The 24,897-nt window shown below is 44.8% G+C and overlaps 1 protein-coding gene across 1 annotated transcript in view; it reads right to left on the bottom strand.

Moving 5' to 3' along the window:
- The window catches only part of kif28 (kinesin family member 28), a 54,659-nt gene that overhangs the window by 3,710 nt on the left and 26,052 nt on the right, over positions 1 to 24,897 (bottom strand). The window contains exons 16-25 of the mRNA XM_088334903.1: positions 11,884 to 12,019; positions 11,696 to 11,814; positions 6,981 to 7,088; positions 6,182 to 6,268; positions 5,704 to 5,856; positions 4,250 to 4,320; positions 4,048 to 4,182; positions 1,192 to 1,358; positions 929 to 1,023; positions 75 to 207 (exon numbers count right to left, since the gene is read on the bottom strand). Of these exons, the coding sequence (XP_088191029.1) occupies positions 75 to 207; positions 929 to 1,023; positions 1,192 to 1,358; positions 4,048 to 4,182; positions 4,250 to 4,320; positions 5,704 to 5,856; positions 6,182 to 6,268; positions 6,981 to 7,088; positions 11,696 to 11,814; positions 11,884 to 12,019 (1,204 nt within the window). The remainder of the gene's footprint in view (positions 1 to 74; positions 208 to 928; positions 1,024 to 1,191; positions 1,359 to 4,047; positions 4,183 to 4,249; positions 4,321 to 5,703; positions 5,857 to 6,181; positions 6,269 to 6,980; positions 7,089 to 11,695; positions 11,815 to 11,883; positions 12,020 to 24,897) is intronic.

Genomic DNA, 24,897 nt, shown 5'->3' with positions numbered 1-24,897 from the left:
ACAGGGAGAAGTGACATTGTGATACAGTACAGTTTGTTTTTGTATGCTAGGTTTTATGCGCTTGTGCTCTTTACCATTTCTAACCATGTTGAGTTGTCCTCTCAGATGATGATTCGCTTTCATCAGGTTGTGGTTTATTCTTTTTTGTTCTTCGAGGTCCGCCTCAAGTTTGCTTTGTGCATTATTCGGATTTATGCAATCTGCAAACTGTGCCAAAGGTAAATGAAATTGCAAAATATAGAACTTTAAAATGGCAATCACTGGTATGTTTTGACTTAGAATGTATTCATATAAAAGTTAAAGTTAATAAATAAATTAAAAATAAAGAAATTAAATTGTAGTTAAAAAAATAAATTACATACAAATATCATATATTTCCAATTCCAATAAAGGATTCTAATGAGTAAACATACGCAAAACGCCAAAATAAAAACATGAAATTGTAATTATAAAATACAGAGTCATAGAGAAATGAATGCCGAAAATATAACACTTTTAAAAATATAAATTATATATAGCTGTTGTTTATAAAATGCACTCCAATAAAAACTTCATTTTTGTAAATTGATGGCCCAAATATGTCCCTTCCATCCATCATCCTCACTAGGGCAGAGGTGCTGGAGACCATCTGAGCCATTTTAGGGCAGTGGGCAGGGGACACCATCAAATGTCAGTCGCAGGACACACAAAGACAAACAACTCACTGGATTTGGACTGGCCAATTGACCTGATGTATCTTTTTGGAATATGGGGAAAAACGAAGGAAACACATGAAGGCTCTGGAAATGAACCCTTGACATAGTGTGCTAACCACCCAGCTGCTGACCACCCCCTCCATCTTTACCTTATATAAAATGTATCAATATCCATGAATGTAACGTTTTTTAAACAAATAGAAAATCTGACACAAAAAGAATAAATTACTCACAACTGGATTAACTATGCCGGTCTCGTTTATGATGAAAAATCCCTCAGTGCTGAATCTAGCACCCTCCAGAGTTGATACCAAGCAACTGCAGCCTTCTGACATTGGAGAAAGTCAAAACCAGTACAGTATGATTCATCTTTGCATCTTTTTCTCCTTGTGTTTCTTTCCCTACAGACATCAGCTTTTAAATTTATCCACCCGCCCTCAATATATGGATTAAAATTCCTTTTTTTAGCAAAGCATCCGCCTCCACACGCTGACACCTTGAAGGCCCCAAAGCTCCAGAAGCATTGCACTGCTCTGAAGGTAGTCGAGTAGCTGCTGGCTGACGCAACGGGAAGCGAAATGCACTTTTTGCTGCAGTAGAGGGTTTACGTGGTGCCACACGGCCGGCATGCACACACGACTGCCGCCATCCAGAAGACTGAATCTATAAAAGGCAAATAAACAAAAACATAAGACAGCAGGGGTGGGCCATCAGAGCTTGCAAGGCCTTCTCTACTGGCCTTAAGAATATCTGAATCATGGGATGTTGACTCATTCTGTGCTATTATGTATAAAAATGTTTGTAAAAGCGTTGTCCTTTTGAGTCGAAGCGTAAAAATACGTTCTCACGGTTTTATTTTAAAACACTATTATAAATGGGCGTCAGTAGCTCAGAAGGTAGAGCGCACATCCTGGAACCAAGACGTCACAGTTTTGATTCCAAGGTAAATCTCCAAGTGTCCTTGTGCAAGACACTGAACCCCTTATGTCCCTTAAGCAGGTCGGCACCTTGCATGATGTACATTGTTAAGTGCTTTGGGAGATCTTCAATGACTAGGCCATTTACGCTGCTAAGTATCAAGCCTCTGGGAAAGGTTTCAGTACGATAAATAACATTAGTTGGCAGGAGTGGCTTTGCCCACAAATCGAGGAACCCCATTTCCTATATCCAGAAAATGAGTGTGTATTGGCAGACCCATGTGGTGAGTAAGCATTGTGAAGCAGTCGCGGGACACGGACAGATCCCGTCAGTTAACTCTTTAACAGAGCTTTTTCTTTCAAAAAAAGATGCTAAAGCACCCCCAAAAATGATAACATTGTATGTAGCATTAAAAACACTCTTTTCCTTGATTAAGAACAGGATAAGCTTAAATATGGTGGAAAACACAAGAGGAAAAAAAAAACAAATATGTGAACAACGCAACATGGGGAATACTCCACTGCCTTGAAATAGTTCTGTCCATTTAATTTCTAGCACTGACCTGAAGCTAGGGTCCTGGTGAAACTGAGCCAAATCCGGTTTTCCACAAAAAAACCTGATTAAAAACATTCCACTGTTCTCAACTACATTTTTAAATTTGCAACACAAAATATGATCAAAAAACAACAAATAAACATTCATAATTAATGTCAAACTACAGATAATGTGAAAAAGTATGAATGAAATCATAACTTGCATGGACTTTATTTAAATTAAAAGGACAATGTGTATTATTTGACCACAAAATTGTGTAGTGCAATTAAAAACAAGTGCAGGGAAGAATACAAACTATGGAGATTCAAAGTGACCAAAATGCACAATTTGACCTTGCTTTTTCTTGCCCAGACTTTGTGAGGTTTTTGGTTATTATTAACAGCAAAATGGTTGACAATTAGCTTATGTTATGTAAAATAAATGCAAATTTCTCGAGTAAAGAGTATTTTTTCAAAATGCACGTTAATGTCAGTTTGTTTTTTTGAGGATTATTTTATAATCCACATTGGTTTATTAAACGAAAAAAGGAAAAACAATTCTACCACAAGGAGGCGCTAAATAATACAACTGTCCCTTTAAACTTTTATAGTACGGTGGGGGCATTCAATGTTCAACCAGCAGGCCACAATAGGACCCCAGGCAGCATGTAAGAGACCGCTGCCGTAGACGGTCCACCCACCGGGGTCTCACAAAATTCTGAAGGAAATACTGCTCACTATGAAGTACAAGAAGTAAAACTAGCACAGAAAATACATTTTACTAATACAATAAAAAATCTCATTGAAATTGCAAAAGTGGTCTGAAAAATTGCAATTGTTTTTTTTCCAAAATCGTGCAGCCATAGCATGTAGTACCTCCCTTTCTCCAAGATATGGCTACATTACCTCATCTCCAAGTCTCCCTCTAAACTCCCCTGTATGGGTCCGTCCAATCAGCCAACCTCTACTATAAATACGCAATACTCCCATCCGTCTTTAAAACCTGCTCAAGGTATTAAATCGCCAAAACGACAAGTTTCTCTTCCCAAGTCTTTCTTATCCTAAGACCCTCTTCACCAAGGTACTCCCAAATCTTTTCAAGAACTTTGACGCCCAAATAACACCTTCCCAAGTTTATCTCATCGGCAGCATCGCCCCAAGACTTTCCCCACCAGACATCATGTTTAAAGTCCCCTCAAATTTTATTTTCAAGAACTTGGACACCCTAACCCTCCTCTCAAGTTTCCCCTCTTCAGCAGTCACAGTTCCATTCTCCCTTCTCTTTAATTTATTTTGTTTTTGCTTTTAAATAAACATCCCCTGTTGGGGTTTGATCACATCCCCATTTCACGTCTTCTTATGCCCTGCATTTAGGTCTGTCCGACGTTCCGCAATAACATACTGTATAAATTTTATGCAAATACAATCTAATGTATTGTCACATTTTGCACATTTTAGAATTTGGGTATAGCTTTAGCTATAGTTTGGACAACTCAAAAGCAACCAAGCTTGCCACACAATTGTGGCACGCAGGAACTTTCATTTGGAGGACACGATGAGTGCTGGATCCAAAAACAAAAGAAAATTCGTGGAGCTTTCTCTCATTGCTGAAAAAAAACACACTAATAGGTGAAGAAAGGAGGACGCCTTTTTTGTAAAAATGAAAATCATTTTTGGTGAGGGAAACGTGACTATATTCTTAATATTGTAATTTTAGGAAATTATATGCTCTTTTCTATGTGTTACAGCTGGAGCAGCGGTAAATGTTTTAGAGCCATAAAATAGTTATTGAGGGTTGGATTATTTCAGATTTACCACTACTGAGGGCCTTGGTGTGAAATGCACAGCCTGCCATTGTATACAGTATCATACAACACACTGAAACATATGTGAAGCCGAACCCAATCTGAACGCCTCGGCTGCGATCGTCTTGGACCCAGCGCAGCCCCAAACATTGCTCCAGCACCAGCAGAGCGTCCAGGCGGCGGCCGAGCAGCTCAGACGGGTCGATGAGGATGTCGTCTTCGGCCAATTCCCTGTAACGAATAATGCAATATTAAAAGTTGGTTTCGAGTACCGCCCAGAACCGTGCGTGTGGCGTACAATGCGTCCGAGGTGCAAGGAATAAGCTTAGCTTGCAGTATGGCCTCCTCACTGCCTTCAAACCCGAGGACCTTACACAAGCAGGAAATTAGGACATACAGGCCATTTAAGAACTTTTTCACATATTTCCATACTTCATACTTGAAACTTATAGATGAAAAACTATTTTAGAAGGGTAAACAACAAGTGAGAAACAATTGAGAAAAAAAAACTAAATGTATCCAACATTTTACATTGTGCTAACAAAATAAAAATTGAAATGTAGGTGTTGTTAAAATATTTGCCCCCTTGAGATAATTCTTTGTACAACCTGCTTTTGCTGCGATCACAGCCACAAGTCTTTTAGGGCATGTCTCTAGAAGTTTTGCACATCCTGAAAGAGATATTTTCCCATTCTTTTTTACCAAACAGCTCAAGTTCCTCAAGGTTTGATGGTGATTGTCTGTGCACAGTATTTTCCAGATATTTCCACAAATGCACTATATCAGCGTGGTGTCCACCGTAACTGTCTAGTGTTCTTTGGTCATCATAATGCTGTCTATTCTCCTCTGAGACTTTTAAGGCCAATAACAGAGCAGGTGGACTGTGGGGCAGGGGTTAGGAAGACATTGCTTGCGAGCCGGGTCTGGCTCTTATCATGAGTATATCTGGTATGGAGAAAAAACGTAACTTTTGAATGCATTTAGTCATAGAGTGCAACAATAGGTTTCTACCACTAGCGGCGAGGGCGCTGTAGCGCTTTTCTACCTTTGAGGCTGGTAAGACGAAACATTATTGGGACTTTTCCATGTCTCTGAGCCAATTAGCTACATCAGAATGCACATGCAAGTGTGACATCTACCTTATACCATTTCTTGGATACTTTTTCAAGAGCATGGCTTACACAAGTTATGGAAAAATGCTAACGAGAACTAATCCAGCTATATGTATAAATACATGTATAAATAAACAACTACAAATATATTGTACAAATAAGTAAACACATAAATAAATCATGTTATACTTAAATATATGACATAGATTCAATTTATTCATGCATTTTGTCATTTTTTTGTAATGTATTTCTTTTGTCATGTATTTTGTCATATTTTAGTCCTGGATACTGTAGTGAATTTTGTCGTGTTTTTGTCATGGATACTGTAGTGTATTTTGTCGTGTATATTGTCTTGTATTTTAGTCGCGTATTTTCACAAAATAATGTTCAAATGAGGGGATGGTCGAACTAACTGAGTCTTTCACTTATTGGGTTACTGACAAGTGCACTGCCATTAATCGATCGACCTCTCGTATGGAGATCAGGTTTTACAACTTAGCTGAATTTTAAAAATACATGGTGTGGCTCTCACTGAAAGAAAGAGAAACTTTTTTTAATGGCTCCTTTGAGTCGAAAATGCTCCCGACCCCTCAGATAGGGTATCGTCACATTTAAAGCTGCCTTTGAGTGCGTGTTCAACCTCCAGTTGTTCGTCCACAGGAATTCGGAAGACCAGCGATTGAAGCCAGAGGTGAGCGGTGCCGAGGAGCAGCGGCTCCACCGGATCCCAAAAGGGGTCTTTGTCTCTGGGCAGGGTGGCAACGGTGGAAGTAGTGGAGAGGTTGTCTCCAGTCTGTCAGTGTTTCATGAAAATCATCTAAATTAGAGGTCAGCAACCAAAGGTGGGTGAGATTTGACTCAAATAAAAGTACTATTACTTCAGAATAATATGACTCAAGTGGAAGTAAAAAGTAGTCATCCAAATAATTACTTGCGTAAAAGTAAAAAAAAAAAAATAAACAAATAAATAAAAGAGTACAGTGATTAAATCAGTTACTTTTTTTGAAGTAGTGAGTAACTATAACTTAATTACTTTTTAAAAGTAACTTGCCCAACACTTCCAAACACTGATCTTAATGTTTCTTCTGAAAGTTTGCATTTCAAATGTGTGCAATTACGTGTTTCAGCTCATCAAGATGTTGCTGGTAGATTTCTTCCATCAGGAATTTGCGGTTCACAAACTTAGCTTTGGACCACATCCATACCTAGCAATGGGAAAAGATAATTATGAAAAATAAATGAATTTAAAAATGGCAGCTGTCATCAACAGTGATGTGCAGTAAGGGGAGGCAGGTGAGGTTAAATATACAATTTAAAATACATGAAATGGTTATTTATAAGTTAATTGTTTTTGATAATGGATGTCTGCAAAGGACATTGCATATGATGCCATTTCTTTATTTTGATTATTATTGTTCGTCGTTTAGACTATTCAGCACTGTTCACGTCATATTCACTATAGGCCATTTTAGGGTGGATATGCTTTTGTAATCTATGAAAATTAATAAAAAGGGTTAAGCTGAGGATTTCTTATCACAGATTTGTGTCCTCTACTGTTCTGCTTGCAAGTTCAAAATCCATTGATGTCTTCTTTCATAATTTTGAGTGTCTACTAAACTGTAAAGTATCACTTATTCAGTGTTTGAATTTATATAACTTCACAATTTTTGGATTTTCTATTAAAATCGCACCATTTTAACATTATGAATGTCATAAATACAATTAGTATGTAAGGTTATTATTATGCTGACATGCAAAGTAAAGCAAGCAATTCTGTTGCCCCATGGCAGAGGGCAATAGTGCGACAAAGGATTCCAATTCTGGTGCACAACTCAGCCCCATTTGTAAATCTGATTCTAAATCTGATCACCGCATGTCACTGATAATCACCATTTATAAAGTGAAAGAGGCAGAAACCTGTTTGGTGAGCTTTGAGGTTACTCTGCAAACGATCTCTTTCTCCAGATCGTGACCTTTCGAGTCGGACAGCACCAGATTTTTAATCTCTAGTTTGAACTCAACACCCTGCAGGCCAGAACATGGGAATAAAATAGATTAGAAAATAAATGAAAAAAAAAACAGAATAGAATACTCTTTATTGTAATTGATATTATTGGCAAAACATAGTATGCAACAAGACTAGACACATGGCACTCAAAGGTAAACATGCAATAAATACCACTAAAGAGAAAAGATAAAATACTGTCAGAATAAATAGACTTGCTAAAGTTATAGCAATGTGGAAATGAAAATAAAGTACATTACAACAATAGTGCAATGAAAAGTAGTGCATTAAAATGAGCAGCAACAAACCTTTTTTTTTAATTTTATTTTTTTTTACAGTTTTGCAAGTTTTTTTTAGGGGGTTGATGGCCATGGGGAAGAAGCTGTCTCTAAGCCTGTTAGCCCTTGTATTAAAGGACCTCTAGTTCCTACCAGAAGGTAAAAGGTCACAGAGGTGGTTGCCGGGGTGAGAAGAATCCCTTATAATGTTGACTGCCTTCAAACAAAGTAGGGAACAGCCAAATGATCTTCTGAGCTGTGTTGATTACTCTCTTTCTTTTCTCTTTCAGCAATTTACTTAGACATGGGAAACTTCATACTGCATGCACTGAAAAAAAATTCTAAAAAAACATTTCAGTGTAGTTTTGCTTATTTGAAGTATAAATATTCCTATGAGAAAAATAATCCTTACATTATTCACAATGAACTTGTCTTGAGGATGGTAGATTATTTTAATAATATTTTATTTATTATAAAATCAAGTTAAACTATGATAAATTCAAAATTGAAAAAAAGCCACAGTGTGTAATATTTGACCATGACAGGGCACTGTTGTCTAATGTGAGAGAAAACCAGTGTCAAATGGTCACTAGGTAGCCAGACAATCATGTCGGCGACGAACATGTCAGCGACTACTAGGTATGGATTCCTCCTATATGTAAAAGAAATACAAATGTCTTTTTAAATGAAAATTTACATTGGTATGCTAGTTCATGCATTTTTGCCTAATATTCAAAACTGTGTTTTTTTACTGAATGAAAGTTTGCTGTACCACTGTGAGGCACTAATAATGACACACTGTCCCTTAAAAGGTGCTATCTGGAATCTAAAAATTTGTTCAATCTCCTAGTTTAAAGTCATGCATCAAATACAGATATATGATGTGTACAGTATGTATATATATATATATATATATATATATATATATATATATATATATATATATATATATATATATATATAGTAGGTAGATCCAAGATGGCGGCGCCCTGTACGGCTGCGGCTACATCTGCTCGCTACAGTTTCTTACATTTTGGTCATAAAACCCAGTCTTCGACTCCGTTTTTGACAGCGAACAAAGTCAACTCTAACTGCAGATTAATATACGATCGCAGTTTTTTGCTGGACATGCGATCATCCAGAAATCAAGCGCTCGTTGCTATGACCACTCTGGAGTGTTTACTTAGCCTCGGAGTGCTACGTCAACAAGACCCAGCGGCCTACAAAACAGCGAAGCAGAGTGGCAAGAGGAGGCGGTGTGACCGGAGGAGGAAGCGAGGTTGTCGGGCCGGGCTAACAGCTAGGCGAAAGGCTAAACCCTTCAAAACGCCTCTCCCATCCATTTTCCTCTCCAACGTTCGCTCTTTGGACAATAAACTGGACCATTTACAAGTGGAACTTACATCGAACCGCGAGATGACGAACTGCTGCGCTATAATTCTGACGGAGACATGGCTAAACTCATCTATCCCGGATGACGCTGTTGGCATTGTGTGGCTAACTGCATTCCGCGCTGATAGGAGCGGCGAACTCACCGGTAAGAGCAGGGGTGTCGGACTATGCATTTATACCAACAACAACTGGTGTAGAAATGCTAAGATAATCTCGAATCACTGCTCACGGGACATTGAACTTTTGACGGTGATTTGCAGACCCTTCTACCTCCCGAGGGAGTTTAGCGCTACTATTATTACTACCGTGTGCCCCCCAGCGCTAATACAAAGGAGGCAATGGACGTTCTCTACCGGACTGTGAGTGAACTGCAGCATGCTTACACCGAATGCATTTTTATTGCTGCGGGGGACTTTAACCAGGCCAACATGAAAACAGTTCTCCTGCATTTCCACCAGCATGTCGACTTTGCTACAAGAGGTAGGAACACATTGGACTTGGCCTACACAAATATCAGAGGAGCATGCATGAGCAAATCACCTTTCTGTTATGCTAATTCCTGCATACAAGCCCCTGCTGACCAGAAAAAAACCTACAGTGAAGCAGGTGAGGGTGTGGACTGAGGGGGAAATGGAGGCACTACAGGACTGCTTTGAATGCACAGATTGGCACATGTTTAAATCGGCTGCCACTTACAACAACAAAATGGATGACTGCTGAGATACGCAAATTGCTAAAGGCACGGAACCTTGCCTTTAAATCTGGTAATGAGAAGGCACTGAGATCAGCGAGGGCCAACCTGAACCGTGCTATCAGACTAGCAAAGCGATCGCACAGTCAAAAAATCCAGGACCTTTTCCTCAGCACAACCAACACCAGGGATATGTGGAAAGGTATTCAGACCATTACCAGATACAAGCCAACCACCGCCCCTGTGGGGGACACTAGCATGGACTTCCTGAATGACCTCAACAACTTCTTTGGGAGGTTCGAGGCACAAAATGGCACCCCTGCAGCGAAAGTGGTTCCACATCAGGACGAAAGAGCACTCCTCCTGACGTGAGGAAGACCCTGAGGGTCAACACATGGAAGGCTCCAGGCCCTGACAACATTCCAGGGCGGGTCCTTAGGGAGTGCGCCTATCAGCTGGCTTGTGTCCTAACAGATATTTTCAACACCTCACTAGACCAACCACGGTACCATCATGCTTCAAGATTGCCACCATCATCCCAGTGCCAAAGAATCCCCAGATCTCATCATTGAACGATTACCGTCCCGTTGCACTGACTCTCATCATAATGAAGTGTTTTGAGAGACTGGTTAAAGAGTACATCACCTCCAGTCTCCCCTCCTCACTCGACCCCTTTCAGTTTGCCTACCGGACAAACCGCTCCACCGGGGATGCCATCTCCTCTGCGCTTCACCTGAGCCTGACGCACCTAGAGGAGAAGAACACCCATGTGTGGATGCTGTTCCTGGACTTCATTTCAGCATTTAACACCATCATCCCACAACACCTGGTAGACAAACTGAGACTCCTGGGCTTCCTCACTGACAGACCCCAGTCAGTGCGGATTGGTCAGAACATCTCCGGTGACATCACCCTCAGCACGGGCTCCCCCCAAGGCTGTGTCCTGAGCCCCCTGCTGTTCACCCTGATGACACACGACTGCGTACCTAGGTCAGCCACAAACCACATCGTTAAGTTTGCGGACGACACAACAGTGGTGGGCCTCATCAGGGACGACAACGACCTGGCCTACAGAGAGGAGGTGGAGCAGTTGGTGGGCTGGTGCAGAGACAACAGCATGGTCCTGAATGTTGACAAAACTAAAGAGATCATTATCGACTTCAGGAAAAACCAGCCCAACCATGCCCCACTTCTCATCAACAACAAGGCTGTGGAGGTTGTCAGTAGCACCAAGTTCCTAGGGGTGCACATGACAAACAAACTCACCTGGTCCGTGAACACTGCATCAGTGGTGAAGAGGGCACAGCAGCGCCTGTACTTCCTGCGGAGGATGAGGAGAGCCCACCTGCCCCCACCCACCCTCATCACATTCTACACGGGCACCATAGAGCCCATCCTGACCAGCTGTATCTCTGTGTGGTGTGGAGGCTGCAGTGCCTCCGACTGGGGTAGTGTGAGGAGGGTGATGAGGACAGCAGAGAAAATCATCGGAACTTCTCTCCCCTCCATTCAGGACATTGGCCAGAAGCGCTGCCTATCCCGAGCCAAGAACATCATTAGGGACCCCCATCATGGACTGTTCACTCTGCTAGCCTCTGGGAAGAAGTACTGCAGTGTGGGGTGCAGGACCACAAGGTTCTGCAATAGTTTTGTCCCCCTGGCCATTAGACTGTTAAATGGTCAATCACACACATAGTAAGTCTACACTGCTGCTAATCTGTACATCTGTTTGTTTTTTTGTTTTTTGTTTTTTTGCACTCCTGGCAGTTCTTTATACCTAGCCACTCCTTTGCACATCTGTTCTCCTCTGCACTATCGTACTACAGTGTTATTGTTACTGCATAGTGACTTGTTTACCCAACTGCCCATTTTGCACATCTGGTTAGCTGCTCCTCTTTCACTCTTGCACTCTTTGCACTGCTGTATAATACTATACATAGCAATAATTATTTAGTATATTATTAGTACTTCAATACTCCAACCCAATACAACATTTTATCTATATCAGTACATTCAAGGAAACTGTGCGGGTCAGATGTATCGACATTTTGTTCTTTATACACGTGTCCTAGAATGACAATAAAGTATACCTGAATCTGAATCTGAATCTATAAATATAGATATCTGTCAGTGGGTGAAAAAAATCAAAGCCTGACCCTAGGATTCGGACTGAGTCAATACCAGGCCTAATTTCACATCCCTCTTTGAAAAAAATAGCAAAAGTACGAGCGGTACACAGAAGTAGAGTTCTGGTATCGGAAATTACCTTTTGAAGCTCCTGGCTTATCTGGTTGGCTTCGGCTATAAGCGGCATCAATTTGACGTAGTCGTAAAAGACGGCCAGCAAACTAGGATCCGTCTGACTGGAATTAGTATTTCTATCACCTAAACATAAATGGATTTAGGAAAAAAATCACAATGACCTTTAATTTTTTTTTTTGTGCCAGGACTCACCAAGTCGGATGCCCTCTGCGGCGGCCACTTCAGACAGGAAGTAGTCATAGTCGTAGCAACTCCAGTCGTTGGGCTCCCTCTCCGACGGGAAACCAATAAAAAGATAAGTGCAGTTGGAGCCCAGAATCAGTCGGTCCTAAGGAGTTCATATGTTTGGATGTGGGTAGTGTTGGGACTAAAGCCTTATGAAGGAATTACGTTCCTGGAACGCAATTACTCCTCTCTGTAACAAGGCCAGTAATGCGTCATTAATAACATCTTGTAACTCAACTGTTATTACAACATGGTGGTTACTCCGGTACCTATTAAAAGCTGATTCTGAAAGCAGACATCCTCTGATCGCTACATATTCCATCTTTGCTCAATGTAGCTCTAAAATTCCACTCTGCCATAACGTTTAAAAATGGTAAGTGTAGTACAACTAAAAAGTTATGGTCGCGCCATCTCAAGCACAGAGTATGAAGACCAGTGTTGGGCACGTAACTTTAAAAAACTAATGAGTTCTATTCACTTACTACCTCTTTCAAAAAGTAGAAGAGTTAGTAACTGAATCACTATATAGTAAAAGTAAGTAGTTGCCGGGGAAAGTAACTATTTCCATTACTTTCAAAATAAGTTGTATGTCAAAGAATCTGAGAAGTATTTGAGTTGGTTGAGTAGCGGAACAGACAGGTAGTCGTGTTAAAGAACCGTGAAATATTTATTGCACCTTACCATCAACAGATATATCCTACACTTGGAGTGCAAGAAAAACCAGTAAACAATATACTAAAATAACCATCAATATAAAAGTGAGTTTAATAAATGAAACCTACCTCTCACAACCTGAGACCACTTGCAAAGTAGACATAGCCTACTGTAGTCAAAGTACAGACGCTCCCCTACTTACAAAAATTCAAGTTGAGAACAACAGTACATACGAACATTTTCCCGGGATGTCGAAAAATATCCGGAAATTGCTGTAAGCTAGATTTGGTATTGTGCACCTTTTTTCGAGTACATGACAGTACTGTAGTTCTTCTTTCCGCCGCTATTGCAGTGCTTGCATGAAAAGACACTCTGTGGTGTAGGCGCATAGGTTGCTCTCTCTCTTCGCCTTTGCCCTTTGTCCTATGACTGCTGGTCCCTCCTCTGTGCCATCCGCACGCCAGTTCTGAGAGCATGTGCAGGTGCTGCGGTCAGCAGATGCGGCTTCCCAGTTCTGATCGATCTCAGCTGCTTTGAATTCTTTTTTGCAAACATCCTTGAAGCGCAGCATTGGGGGGCCAACTGGTCCTGAGCCTGATGCAAATTCGCCGTGGGGAGATCTTTTGGGAGGTGTCTGTCATCCGTTCGTCAAACATGACCGAGCCTACGAAGGCGCCTTTGAGACAGCATTGAAAGCATGCTTTGGGATTTTGCTCGTTGGAGTACGTCAGCATTGGAAACTCTTTCCTGCCACAAGATGCCCAGAATGCGTCGCAGGCAGCGCATGTGGAAGCTGTTGTGGTGTAACTCCTGACGGGCGTAGGTTGTCCAAGTCTCACTGCCGTAGACTAGAGAGCTCAACACAAAAGCATTATACACGGAGACCTTGGTGTTTGTGGTGAGCTTGGAATTTCTCCACACTCTCTTAGAAAGTCTCGCCATGGCAGATGCAGCTTTTCCAATCCGTTTGCTGATCTCTGTGTCAAGAGAAAGGTTGCTGGAAATTGTTGAGCCAAGGTATGTAAACTCTTTGACTTCTTCCAAGGTGTAGTCTCCGATGCAGATGTTGGTTACTTTGCTAACCTACTGGCCCTTGATGTTTGTTTTCTTTAGGCTGATGGTGAGGCTGAATTCTTGGCCGCCGCAGGCCAGACAGCTGATGAGCCTCTGAAGTCCTACCTGTGTGTGAGAGGCCAGTGCTGCGTCGCCCGCAAATAGCATCTCGCGCGGAGGCAGTCGGCATATCTTGGTCTTGGCGCGTAGTTGGGAGAGGTTGAAGAGCTTGCCGTCAGTCTGAGTGTGGAGTAACACTCCATCTTCTGATTAACTGATTGCGTACGACAGCAGCAGGGAAAAAAAGATCCCGAAGATTGTGGGAGCGAGCACACACCCTTGTTACACTCCACTTAAGATGGGGAATTGGGCAGTGGATGAGGCGTCAAACAGCACTATGCCCTTCTTGTCCTCGTGGAAGGAGGTAATCAAGCTTAGCAACTTTGGTGGACACCCTATTTTATGCAGGAGCTTGAAGAGGCTGTCCCTGCTGACTAAGTCGAAGGCCTTCGTCAGGTCCACAAAGGCGATGTACAATGCCTGCTTTTGTTCCCGACATTTTTCCTGAAGCTGCCTCACAGTGAAGATCATGTAGGTGGTCGATATCTCGGCTCGGAAGCCACACTCTGACTCTGGGTAGACTCGCTGGGCCAGCAGCTGCAGTCTTTTCAATGTGACCCTGGTGACCCTCGATAGTTATTGCAGTCGCTGCGGTCCCCCTTGATCTTATAAAGGGTGATGATGTTTGCATTGCGCATGTCGTGGGGCACTGCTCCTTCCTCCCAGCACTGGCAGGGAAGCACATGGAGTTGTTTGAAGAGAGTACGCTTGGCGCACTACAGCACTTCTGCTGGGATGCCGTCGTTTCCTGGAACTTTGCCGCAAGCGAGGGGAGTCGATAGCTTTGCTTAGCTCTTCTTCAGTGGGTAGTTCGTCAAGCGCGTCCATGACAGGCAGGTTGGGGATGCTGTTGATGGCCACATCTGTGACAACATTCCCTCTCAAGTAGAGGTCTTAGTAGTGCTCTGCCCATTGTCTCAACGGCTCGTTGCGGTCTGTGATCGTTTCGCCTATGGCGGACTTCAGGGGGGCCATTTTTTGCGCTAGGACTGAAGGCTTTCTTCATTCCTTAGAACACGCCTCGAGTATTCCCACTGTTGGCAGCTTGTTGGATACTGCTGCACGAGTTTAGCCAGTACTGGCTGGCGTAGTGTCTTGCTGTTCTCAGGGCGGCAAGGTTGCTGGCAGACGGCTCCTTTTTGTAGTTGATCAGAGGGTCGCGCTAGGCCCTGATGACAGGTTCCATCACAGGGAGGCTTTCCTTAAACCAGTCAGGGTTGCGTCGGTTTTTCTTGCCAAATGTAGACAAAGCTGTTCTGTAAATGGTGCCACGCAGAAAGTTCCATCTCTCTTGAGCAGTCTCAGCTGTTGGCTGGTCCCTCAGGGCCTGTTCGCAGGAGTCGACAAACTGACTGCAGAGCTCAGGGTCAGGCATCAGGGCAGTGTTGCTACGTGTGGTTGTGGATTTGGATAGGCGCATAGCGAGTATGCGTTCTGTGCTGCCTGTGGGTGGTTCGGTGGCAGACAACAGGCTGTTGTCAACTGCAAATCCAATTCCATACAGACGTGTTTTCTCTTCAGTTCTGCCCTGCCAGAAGAAGGTGTAGTCACTTTCATAAATTATGCCACTGTCTGCAAGCCTTCTCTCTTGTAGTGCAGCAATGTCCACCTTTCGCCTAGAGAATTTGGCCTTGATGATGGCCGTCTTTTTGGAATCGTCAATCTGACGCAGATTGTCAGACAGGCCAGACATAGTCCTGAAGTTACAGCTCGCAAAGTGCAGGGCTGGTAGTTCCCTCTTTCTCTTTACTGTTTGGCCTGGTGTGATGTTGCAGTCTGCTTATCGAGATTTGTTTCAAGCAGGCGGACTGTGACGAGTTGGCACCCTACTAACCAGGGGGCTGCCCGGCTTGAGGTGGGCGGTAGCTGACCAATGGGACTAAAAAAGTCCTGCAAACGACAGAGGCAAACCCGTAGCGTCCGTATCCCCACGCCAATTGGATTGGACTTATCACTCGTAACTGCTTGCCTCCCGTGTTGATTTTGTTGCTTGCAGCAGTACCGAAGTGGCTTCTTAGGCGCGCAAAAACTGGGCAAGGTGTATGGAGACTCAGGGCTGCCCAGACTCCAAAATCCCCCTCTTTGCCTTGCTGGTGTGGTCCAAAGGATTGCTGGGCAGTACGTTTGGCACCAGGTTGGCCCCAGCAGCTGCCAGAAGGGCGACATGTAGTCGTTCCAGCTGATTAGGGGCCCCACTCGGGATTTTCTGAATGGGTTTACTCCCATAGCCTTTCCTTCTCCAGAAGAGTCCACAAGACAGTGGAGCCATGATCCAATGGCCAGGGTAGGCGTCTTTGTCCAAGATGGATGGCCTGCCAACGCTGTCAAGCTCCACCTGCCCGGCCTGAAATTAGAGTTTGTCCTCTCCTAGACAGCTTTGCAACTCAGGTTGCAGGATCAGCCCGCCCATCCCAGTTATACCGCCCGGAACTCGCACCCATAGAAAACTCATTGTAAACAGGGACGCCGTGGGAAGGCCTTGCTATGGACACAGTAATGTAGTAGAAGCCATATGCAGTGACCTACTGACTGGCAAGCCAGATAATTGCCACGACGCAATCACTACATCTGTAAGGGAGTGGAGATTGAGTTGCACTTCACTTCATCCTTTAGTGAGCAGGACGTCCGGCCTAGACCTCACAATCCCAATTTATTGCTGTTATTTTCCGCTTAAAATGAACATCTACTGTTAGGTTCATGTAAACAATGCATACAATAAATTACTGACAATATTCATTTCATGATATAATAAGCACTGTTCCATTAAGGAATATAATAAAAAAGAAGAATACAAGAAAAGGTTAATTAAATGTCTACGAAATGCATGTAAAAAGAAAAACTACTGTATAGGAAATTCATAAAACAAAGAACAGATATATACATTTATTTTTATAGAGCATATTATTTTACTAAATGTTTTTTTTCAGTACAAAACAATACAAGTTACTTATACAAGCCTTAAACATACTTACATAAACCTTAAACATACTTATATAACCTTAAACATAAATACATACATACATTGTCTGCACCGCTTATCCTCAGTAGGGGCGCGGGGGGTGCTGGAGCCCATCCCAGCTATCTTCGGGCAGTGGACAGGGGACACCCTGAACTGGTTGCCAGGCAGTCACAGGGCACACAGAGACATACAACTCACACCTAGGGACAGTTTGGACCGTTCAATTAACCTGACATGCATGTTTTTGGAATGAGGGAGAAAACCAGAGTGCCCGGACGCAAGCACGGGGAGAACATGCAAAGCAGGAAGGTTCGATCTCATGACCTCAGAACTGTGCTGCACATGTGCTATGCACTGTGCTGCCGTGCTGCCCCCTTAAACATACATTTCATACAAAATATAACACTAAAGCAACTTACGAACAAATTCAACGTACGAACGATCGTCCGGAGCATATCTCGTTCGTAAGTAGGGGAGTGTCTGTATTTTTGTTCACAACAAAAGTCAACTGTAAAACAATACAAAGTGAATTTAATTCTATAAACACAAAAGGGGATGCATTTTGGGATTGAAGGCTATGAATGGATTAACAACAACAGACAGTCGGTCGGTCGGTCGATAGATAATACAGGTGGTGGGCAATCTTCTTGGATGTATCACAATACAGGCTTGTATGGAAAAGAAAAAATATATTATTGTTAGTTGTGTATATATATATATATATATATATATATATATATATATACATATAATAGTTCAACAACATGAAGTGCGTTCAACACTGCAGTGTAAAATAAATAAATGAAATATATGGAGTGTCTAAGCTTCATCCTTATTTGCAAACTATCAAAATAGCACAAGCCAAGATATATAAAAGGTTCACAACTTCCACAGGTCTGTGTACACGTTTTCTTCCATTTCTTTCAGTATGGGGCGATTTTAGAGCAGTTTTAGGGGTCGGCTTCCATGCAAGTATATACGGTAATTTGTAACTATATACTGTAGTTACACTCCGAGTAATGCATTCCTTTATGGTTTCAGTAATCTGGGTGTTAACAGAATTACGTCTAAAATGAAGTCTATGTTACAGTGTTGTGTATGTAGTGGAGTTGTAGTAGAATTCAAGACAGGCACGGACGGTACATTCATAGAGTGTTTATTTCACTTCTTCCTCGGTAGTTCTCAAACACAAGTACAAGGCTGCACATTAGTATACAGCGACACCGCAGGAGGGGGAGTGTATTACATGACACCACATATTCTTTTTTGTTAGAATAAGACACAAACAGTAGCATTAATCTGAAATACGCAATAACTCTTCGGTAAGTATGAGCTTATAGAAAACATACATTTCAATATTCATTACCAGATTAGAGGTAAATATTTATCAAAGGTAAGCAATATTGTAAGGAACTATACTGTCAATATCAGTAGGCAAAAGTGTGTAAACCTTGTAAACGTAAGCAGATTGTATGAGGATCACATCATAAACAAACATGACCATTTTTAAAACAATGAACATTCATCATGTCTTTTTTTTTTTGAACATCACCACATCTTTTCTGTATCTTTTTTTTTTTTTAAGTCACGTAATCTTGAAGCCATGCAGAAGCATGTCGTATTCTCGGTGCACTTGGAGAGGGATGTGGTGAGGGCACAGTTTCAGTTTCAGGTGGCTCAGCACATTGGTTGCTTGGCAGGAGGCAAGCATCAGCATTAGCAGGCTGTGGCGCTGAAGCAGCAGCACAGGTGGAAGAATGGGCAAGGTGGAAAGCATTCCACACCTTTCCATCAGACAGCAGATAAGTGGCTGGACCCTTTTGGGCTACCACTGTCAGAGGCTTGGTGAACTTTGAGTGTCCTTTGGCAATGATTCCAGGTTTGCGGATGCGAACCGCAGAGCCAATCTGGAAGCTGGGTGATTTTGCACTGTGACGTTTGTCGGTGTATTGTTTTGACTCCCGTTGTTTGTTTTGTATGTTTTGTAGCATGTTGCCTTTGTCAGCAGTGTGATGCATGGAGCGGGGGACACTGAAGTCACGGCATGTGGTGTGGCTCTATAAGTGTGTAAAAACTCAGTGAAGAAGGCTTTCAGTGGTTTACCTTCGATGTTGGCTGTTTGTAGACAGTCCTTGAAGACTCTGTTGAAACGCTCAATTTCACCGTTGGTCTGTGGGTAGTACACAGAGCTGCGACGGTGTGTGATGTTCCTGTCACTAAGGAATGCTTCAAACTCGGTCGACAGAACTGAGGGCCATTGTCAGTAACAATTTCCTGTGGATTACATTCTCTGCTAAACACAATGGAAAGAAAAGTCATAACAGAGGCAGAAGAAACATTTGAGCAGAAGGCAATCTCAGGCCATCGGCTGTAATAGTCAATGAGGGTGATGGCGAAGCGGCAATCAGCAGGCGCAGAGTGAATAGGACCAACAATGTCCACAGCAACCTTTTCCCAGGCAGCAGTTGGGGTAGGCACAGGCTGTAACGGGGCATGATTTGATGGCGAGCTCAACGTGAGAATCCATTCCAGGCCACCAGTACAAGTCTCTCAGTCTTTGTTTTGTGCGAACAATCCCTTGGTGTGTAGCGTGAGCAAGTTGGATCATTTTTTTCCTGTAGCCGTTGTGATATCACAACACGATGAGTGCCACGCACAATGACACTGTTCTGCACGGCAAGCTCATTTTGCACACGGAAGTATGGCACGATGAGGGGGTCAAGGCCTTTTGCAGTACGAGGCCATCCCTTCCGCATGTAGTGTCGCACCTTCTGTAGCACTGGACATTCCTCACACGCACTGGAGAGCTCATCAGCAGTGACTGCAGCAAAATCAGGGGACACGGCAGCCACCATCTCCAACTCCATCTCCTCTTGGTCGTCTGTGATGGGGAGAGGCAAACGTGACAAGCAATCTGCAGTAAAATTCTCATGGCCCGGTTTGTATTCGATTGTGTAGTTAAAACACAGCAGTCGAGCAGACCAGCGAGCTATTCTCATGCCTGCACGTCCAAGGCCTTTGGTTGTGAGTAGAGTGGTCAAAAGGCTATGATCAGTCCGTAAAGTGAAGTGACGGCCCCAGAGATAAGTACGCCACTTTTCAGTCGCCCAGACGCATGCCAAAGCCTCTTTTTCGACTGTTGAGTAATTTCGCTCGCATGCATTCAGCGTCCTGGAAGCAAATGCAATGGTCTGTTCTATGTCACCTTTCATTTGTGTCAACGCAGCACCGATGCCATTGTCTGACGCATCTGTTGTCACGACAGTTGGCAGGGAAGGGTCGAACAAGGCGAGTGCAGAGCTAGTAGTGATGATCTCCTTCACTTTGGAAAAGTTCGCTTGCGCCTCTTCAGACCAGTGGAATGTAGCAGACTGTCTGAGTAGAGCACGGAGAGGTTCCACAAGCATGGCGTAGTTGGGGATGAACTTTGAGTACCACGCAATCAGGCCTAGGAAAGATCGCAGAGATTGAGCGTCGTGTGGAGTGGGAGCTTCAACCACAGCCCGTACATGGCCACGATCTGGATGTATACCAGAGGCAGAGATGAGAGGCCCAAGGAAGGGCAACTCTGTTTTTCTGAAGTGGCATTTTGCAGCATTGAGCTTCAGCCCACTCTCCTGTAAACGATTGAGGACGGCGTTCAATCTGGCGTCATGTATTTCAGGCGTTTCCCCACTGACAATGATGTCGTCCAAATAGCACTGCACGCCCTTTTGAACAGCCAGGATCTGAGACATCATGCGTTGAAAGGCACTGTGTGCTGATGCCAGGCCGAAAGGCACTCGTGTGAAACGAAACAGTCCATCTTGTGTTATAAACGCTGTATTCTACTACAACTCTACTACATACACAACATACAGGCCTCACACTGAGTAACCTGGTCCCAGAAGATAAGTTTGCCTGTTTTTTTAAAGTGTAGAGAAAGGAACAGAGTCATGTTTTGCTTTATCTATGGCAGCTGTTTTATTTTATTTTATTTTTTCTCTAGAACATCAGTTTTTTGTGTGTGCTCTCAGGTCTTTAATAAATACTTTGGTCACTATATAAATTGAAAATAAATCAATAAACTTAATCAAATTCACAACTTAAGATTAAACAAATTACACTTTTGCAATCAGGTTTACTATACAATTCTTTCTAGCAAAAATAAAAATTCTCTACTTGTGCTGTCGTTCACAGAGAATGACAATTTTATCTACTCTGTAAGAATACAGCCAGCCTAAACACATTTACAAGCACAACGACCGACCAAAACCGTGTCAAAGTGCTCCTAAAACTCGGTAGTTAGCATGAATATTAGATGAAAATCCATAAACAGAACTTATATTGCACTTAAACCTGATTAGTTTCTTAATGAAAATAAAAACAAATGCCCAGGAGCCATACATAACGTAACGAAATGGTCGCCAGACCGCCATCTTGTCTTTTCTACAATAAACGAAAATACTGTAGCGAGCAGAGACGGGCGTCGTAGGCAGAGTGTCAAACAAAGGTGCCAACGAAAGCTGCTTTAATGACATTTAAACTTGCGATCACAAAACAAACACGAGAGTGGCTCGAGCCGGCCGAATTAAGAGTCCCCCTAGGAACTCGCCAACTAAACAATGGTTCCGTGGGTGAATTATGTAAAACCCACTACACAAGCCCCCCCAGAATTCACCCATAGTCAAAGTCTCTGTGCCTGGTTGGGACGCTGACCCGGCCACTGCGGGTACAAGGAGCTGGAACAGCGGGGGGGTGAGAGCTTGTGGACTCAGTTGGAGAGCCCACAGGTGCTGGAGGCGGAGGGTCAGAGTGGGTACCCACGGGATCGGAGGGTCGTGTCGCAGGAGGACGGCCGCGCCGTGGGGCTTGGGCCAGTTCCAATGGCTTGGACATATCCATGTGGGCAGGCTTAACCCTGTCCACGGAGACAGTCTCTGGCCTACCACCAATGTCCACGACCATGGTCTTGTCACCATGCTGCAGGACCTTAAACGGTCCATCATAAGGAGGGCGCAATGGTCCGCGGTGGGCATCGTGGCGAATGAAAACAAAACCAGCCGAGCGCAGGTTGGAGGGAACCCGTGAAACTGGCCTGCCGTGTCGCGATGTGGGGATAGGCACAAACGCTCCTGCAGTGCCCTGCAAGATGGACTTCTCCCTGGATGCAGCCCAGGGTGTCGTTGGGTCTGGGATGAAATCACCTGGCACCCGCAGCACTTGACCGTAAACCAACTCAGCTGAAGAGCACTGAAGGTCCTCTTTGGGAGCGGTCCTCAGTCCCAGCATGACCCAGGGTAGCTTATCGACCCAGTCCCCATCGGTCAGGCTGGCGCGCAGGGCCGCTTTCATCAAGCGGTGGAACCGCTCGCACAACCCGTTAGCCTGGGGGTGGTAGGCAGTGGTGCGGTGAAGTTTGACTCCCAGGCTCTCGGCAACCGTGTTCCACACCTCGGAGGTGAACTGTGCGCCCCTGTCAGATGAGAGATCTGCAGGGGGTCCAAAACGGGCGACCCATGTGCCGATGAACGCCCGGGCCACATCGACAGCTGAGGTGGAAGTCAGCGGAACTGCTTCAGGCCAACGGGTCGTCCTGTCCACCATCGTCAGGAGGTAAGTGAAACCGTGTGAAGGGGGCAGTGGGCCCACCAGGTCAATGTTAACGTGGTCAAACTTCCGTTCGGGGATGGCGAATGGTACCGATGGGGCCTTGATGTGACGGTGCACTTTGGCGCGTTGACATGCCACGCATGAGTCGACCCAGTCCCGGACGTCCTTTCTCATCCCTTTCCACACAAACTTCTGGGCCACTAGCTTAATGGATGCTTTCCTGCCAGGATGAGACAGGCCGTGTATTGCCTCAAAAACAGCCCGACGCCAGCCAGCAGGGACAAGCGGCCTAGGCCAACCCATGGAGAGGTCACAACAAAGCTTGGCCCCTGAGTCTCCGACCGCAACCTCCTCCAGCCGCAAACCAGTGTCTGAGCTCTTGAGCGTTTGGATGCCGTTATCAGAAGCCTGGTCCACACTCATACTGGAATAATCAAGCCCCAATTGCACAGCGCTGATGGTTGCTCTGGACAGGCAATCCGCAACCACGTTGGACTTCCCAGCAATGTGCCTGATGTCAGTCGTGTATTCCGATATGAATGACAGCTGGTGCTGCTGGCGGGCGGACCACGGTTCGGACATCTTGGACATGGAGAACGTAAGAGGCTTATGATCAACAATGACGATGAACTCACGGCCCTCCAAGATGAAACGGAAGTGGCGGATCGCCAACCAGATGGCAAGTAGTTCTCTGTCGAATGCACTGTATTTACGTTCTCTGGGGACCAGCTGGCGACTAAAAAAGGCGAGTGGCTGCCAAGCATTGTCAACCCACTGCTCGAACACGGCACCCACTGCTAGGTCTGATGCGTCTGTAGTCAGTGCGACTGGGGCTCCGGGAGCTGGGTGAGCCAGCATGGCTGCCTGGCACAGCGCGGTTTTTGTGTCCTCGAATGCCTTGGTCCTCTCAGCGGTCCATTCAACAGCTTGATTGGGTGACCTACCCTTGAGGGCCTCGTAGAGTGGGCGCATGACATCAGCGGCTCGGCGAATAAACCTATGGTAGAATGTCACCATGCCGAGAAACTCCCTGAGGCCCCGTGCTGTTGGCGGCAGAGGAAAGGTAGAGACAGCCTCTACCTTAGACGGTAGGGGGGAAGCCCCATCCTTGGTGATGAGATGCCCAAGGAAGTGGATGGAGGGTACGCCAAAAACACATTTCGCGGGATTTATAATCAGGCCATGCTGACTGAGCTTGGTGAAGAGGTCTCTGAGGTGCTCCAAGTGTTCCTCTTCTGAGGAGCTGGCAACAAGGACGTCGTCCAGGTAGACGAACACAAAAGGCATGTCCCTGAGCACTGAATCCATCAGCCTTTGGAAGGACTGAGCGGCATTTTTCAGTCCGAACGGCATCCTGAGAAATTCGAACAACCCAAATGGAGTTATCACGGCCGTCTTCGGTATATCTGAGGGATGCACTGGCAGTTGGTGGTATCCCCGCACTAGGTCCACCTTGGAAAAGAGAAGTTTGCCCACCAGGTGTGCAGAGAAGTCTTGAATGTGCGGGACTGGGTAACGGTCGGGCGTGGTAGCCTCGTTAAGGCGGCGATAGTCCCCGCATGGGCGCCAGCCACCGCCTGGTTTCGGGACCATGTGTAGTGGAGAGGCCCAGGGGCTGTCTGATCGGCGAATGATGCCGAGACGTTCCATGTTCGTAAATTCAGATTTAGCAGCTGCTAGTCTGTCTGGATTGAGTCGTCGGGCCCTGGCATGAACAGGGGGCCCCTTGGTCTCAATGTGGTGCTCAACCCCATGTCTGGTCGTGGAGGCTGAGAAGGTGGGCTTCGCCAGACTGGGGAATTCAGCGAGGAGCCGGTGGTAAATATCACCGTCCAAGAGAGAGCTGGACAGACCCTCAAAATTCCCTTTGTCGCGGACACACGCGAGAGAGGAGAAATTCAATGCGTCAACGAGGCGGCCATTTTTCACATCGACGAGTAATCCATTGGCACACAGAAAATCTGCACCAAGAAGAGGAAAAGCAATATCCGCAGTGACAAAGTCCCATGTAAACTGCTGACCCCCAAAACACACGTCCACTGTCCGTGTCCCGTATGTGCGGATGGGGGTGTCATTGGCAGAAGTTAATGGAGGTCCATGTGTTCCCCCCCGCACATCGTCCACATTGGCAGGGAGGACGCTCCTCTGGGCGCCGGTGTCACACAAGAACTTTTGGCCGGAGATGGCGTCCCGGATGAACAGTAGCCGGTTTCTTGCGCCTGCACTCACAGCCGCTACAGAGTGCAGGCCTTGAAGTTTCCCGTCGCGTTGGAGGTGCAAGGGGGACGGCACTTCTTGGCCTTGGACCCAAAACGTGCATGGTAGTAACACAGACCTGACACCTTCTGATCGTCAGTGGCCGCGCGTGCCTTGCTGGCTGGGGGCGTCGCACTTGATGGTGTGTAGGTGCGTGTAGGGGCCAGCACCTCATGTATGTATCTATGCGTGGCCAGGAAAAACCGGTCCGCTTCCTCTGCCAATGCACGCGGATCTGTAATGGTTGTATTCGCAAGCGCCGTCTGGACATGCGGCGGCATGTGACGCAGAAACAGTTCAATGAAAAGAAAATTTGGCTCTTTGGTGCCAAGCAAGTTTAACATCAT

This window comes from Urocampus carinirostris, chromosome 4, assembly GCF_059441175.1.
Source record: "Urocampus carinirostris isolate Australia breed hairy pipefish chromosome 4, RoL_Ucar_1.0, whole genome shotgun sequence".
Taxonomy (NCBI): Eukaryota; Metazoa; Chordata; class Actinopteri; order Syngnathiformes; family Syngnathidae; genus Urocampus; species Urocampus carinirostris.
This window is presented reverse-complemented; position numbering and strand designations above follow the sequence as displayed.